The sequence below is a fragment of the Pseudorasbora parva genome, chromosome 11 (genome assembly GCF_024679245.1).
Source record: "Pseudorasbora parva isolate DD20220531a chromosome 11, ASM2467924v1, whole genome shotgun sequence".
Taxonomy (NCBI): Eukaryota; Metazoa; Chordata; class Actinopteri; order Cypriniformes; family Gobionidae; genus Pseudorasbora; species Pseudorasbora parva.
In genome coordinates, this window is record NC_090182.1 from 12048762 (window position 1) to 12051645 (window position 2884).

The window sequence follows — 2884 nt, forward strand, 5'->3', positions numbered from 1 at the left end:
AAATGTGTCTTTCATATAAAAGAGGTTTTATTATTTGTCTGAATTTCTTGTCCAAGCATAGAAAAAAAAAAAAAAAAAATACATAGGAGAGAATGAGGAAACAATTTCTTTGTATTATAGAGCAGGATGCTGAAATAAAACAGACCTGCTCAAAATAATTCACATTTCATAATTTGCACACTGTTCAATAACAGCGCATTTTACTGGCCCAAAAAAAAAAAAAAAGTTATTTTCCTCTCCGAAAAAAAAAAAAAAAAAAAATATGACTTGAAAAATACATTCTAACACTGTCCTGGACATTAAAATACAAATAATAATTCCAAAATATTCTCTTAAATGAATCACAAAAAAAAACAAAAAAAAAAAAAATTCAAAATAGCATATGGTTGTACTATACTATTATAGTATATATACACTATAATATTCATTTTCAGTCTACCATTGTTCAGTATTCACCGAGACACGGATTACTATCGGTTTTTTTAATAAATAATATTTTACATCGACATACAACACAAATACGTTGCCAGTGCATTAGGGCTGGACAAGGTTGGTCTAAATCCAAATAAATATTAGATATATATACATAAATAAATAAATTAAAGCATAGCCAGCAACGATTAAATACACAGTGCACAAGACAAACAAAAATGCTTATTTATAAGAATACTCATGTCAGGCAAAGCTTCTTCTGTACTAGAAAAAGCCTAGCCTCTAAAACTCAAACTACATTCCCAACCCCGAAGAGTTCCTTCTTATTCTGTATCGAAAAGTTCGGGTTCTCTTTCCGACCGAGTCCGTCAGAATTCCAGTTGGCGGCAAGTTTTGAACTCTCCTGTGAACCTTTTAGCGAGTCATTTGCGAGTCAGGCCCTTCACGGAGGCGCCACGACTCGTGCCAAACAAACACGGTCACTCTTCCCTCCTCTGCAGCATGCTGTGCCCGCTGCTCTCCACAACATTCAACTTTGCCACTTCATTTTGAGGTAGAATTTCCACACGGTCGCCCTGAAATAAAACAAGAACCCAGATGTCAGGCAACTGAGTCAAAATCAGGCTGGATGAGTTTACGCAGTATACACAAACGGATGACTTCACTCACCGTTCTCTCCAGTCTCGTTCAGTGGAGTGGGGCGGCTCCCAGTTTAACTTTCTCCTCATTTTCCACATTATATGCACCTTGCTTGTGAAACCTAGATGATAAAAAGACTGGCATTATGATAAACTGCACCCCATATATCCAATCGCTTCTAGAAAGTAAAAATGGTGATTAACGAACCTGAGTGCCATGAGAAGTCCAATGATGGTGAGACATAACGAAGAGAGAACCACAGCCACCACAGCGAGCGCCGTAGTGCGGTCGTACACCTCATGAGGCGTCTTTACTTCCAGGGAGAAAAGGTGACATCGCTCCCCTGAGTAGCCCTGCTCACATCTGGAGAAAAAAATAGCCATTGATTTTCATGCACGGCTATAAAATCGAACCGTTTAAATATAATAGAAATAAAATGATCACAAGTGTCACAAATGACAGGCGATATGGCTTGGGGGAAGTGCTTACATGCATGAGGGCCCCTTTATGTTCCTCAGGTACTGGCAGGTTCCATGGATACAAAAGTCCTTGTACTTTATTAGACAAGGATTCCTTTTCTTGCCTTTTCCCTTTCCCTTTCCTTTCTTCCTTCCGAGCCCCTTCCTCTTTGAATCTTCAAGTATCTCTGCCTTCAAAACTGCACTTGGGTCTTTGGGTTTTCTTGAAAATGCAACTGTTTTGGTGGCAAAGCGGAGAAAATATACAGTTAACTCGTACTGAAACGAATACTACGGCACATGCAAAAAAAGAAACAACATTTACCTATTGGCAGCCCATATTCTCCCGAAAACTCATCCTCCTCTTCATCATCATAGTAATACTCCTCGCTTTCCTCATCATATTCCACTTGCTTGTTATCCAAAGTAGACTTCTCATTCAATGCTTCCAAAAGGTCAATCACAGCAGTCTGTGCAGGCCTCTCGCTCTCAAACCGCTCTATAGACGCACAGCTCACCGACGTGACAGCCACTGAATGGGAGAACATAGTACAGCCATTAAAACTTAATTAGTAAGGCCTATTGATAGTTTATGGTGATGCAGTGGATTGTTGACCACAACGTAAATGTTTTCACCTCGTCTCTCTGAATTATATTTTATTAATCTTTTTTTTTCTTCAATAATGCAAAGAGCACACCAATATTTCTATTTTAACTAGAATTCAACTATTTTTAACTAGAATTAAAACAGTTAATTTTCAAGTTCTCGTGGCAGACATACAAATAAGCATGTTTTAAAACTAATAATAGTGTGCAATGCATTACCGAATAACTCTAGAGGGTGCTGAGGGGCTTCATTTACAAAATTTTTGCATGCACAGACACTGAGCTAACGAATGAACTCATGAGACAAAAATAAATATATCCCTGAATATTCTTAAAACAGAATGACATTGTTGACCCATTAATAGATTCACTGGCAAAACCGAGGCTTTGAAGGGTTAAACAGATGTCTGTGTTAAGTATTAAACAAGCCATATGAAAATTCCACGTAAATACAAAGGATTTCATTAAAGAGTCAAATCTGTACATTTTACACTTATATAACTAGAGCAGGGTAGTAACGCGAAACCTTCAGGACCGAGTGACCGTCTGTCAGATATACTCACCGATGGTAAAGACAAAAAGACGCAAAACATTTAAAAACTTCATATTTTCCCTTCTGGTCATGACGACGATAGAATCAATTGTTAAAATTAAAATCCTTTCCGCGCTTTTAATTCCTTTAAAGTCACAGAAGATTGTTACTTTGTGTCTTCGCGTGTCACTTTGTTACTGTGGGCGTCTCTCGTGCG

General features: G+C 37.9%; 1 protein-coding gene across 1 annotated transcript; it reads right to left on the reverse strand.

The window, feature by feature from the left end:
* Positions 1 to 414: 414 nt before the first annotated feature.
* Positions 415 to 2884, reverse strand: hbegfa (heparin-binding EGF-like growth factor a). Its single transcript, XM_067456474.1, has 6 exons — positions 2699 to 2884; positions 1855 to 2061; positions 1561 to 1765; positions 1279 to 1434; positions 1102 to 1192; positions 415 to 1007 (listed from the first exon to the last, which is right to left on the reverse strand). Exons 1-5 carry the CDS (start codon positions 2757 to 2759, stop codon positions 1120 to 1122), a joined length of 702 nt encoding a protein of 233 aa, XP_067312575.1. The 5' UTR covers positions 2760 to 2884; the 3' UTR covers positions 415 to 1007; positions 1102 to 1119.

Excerpts from the sequence above, each read along its gene's own strand:
- hbegfa (XM_067456474.1), bottom strand. The coding sequence starts at position 2,759 with ATGACCAGAAGGGAAAATATGAAGTTTTTAAATGTTTTGCGTCTTTTT. Across the intron at positions 2,062-2,698 it reads TCTTTTTGTCTTTACCATCG|TGGCTGTCACGTCGGTGAGC; the intron begins GTGAGTATATCT and ends TCTCCCATTCAG. Across the intron at positions 1,766-1,854 it reads AGAATATGGGCTGCCAATAG|TTGCATTTTCAAGAAAACCC; the intron begins GTAAATGTTGTT and ends CCACCAAAACAG.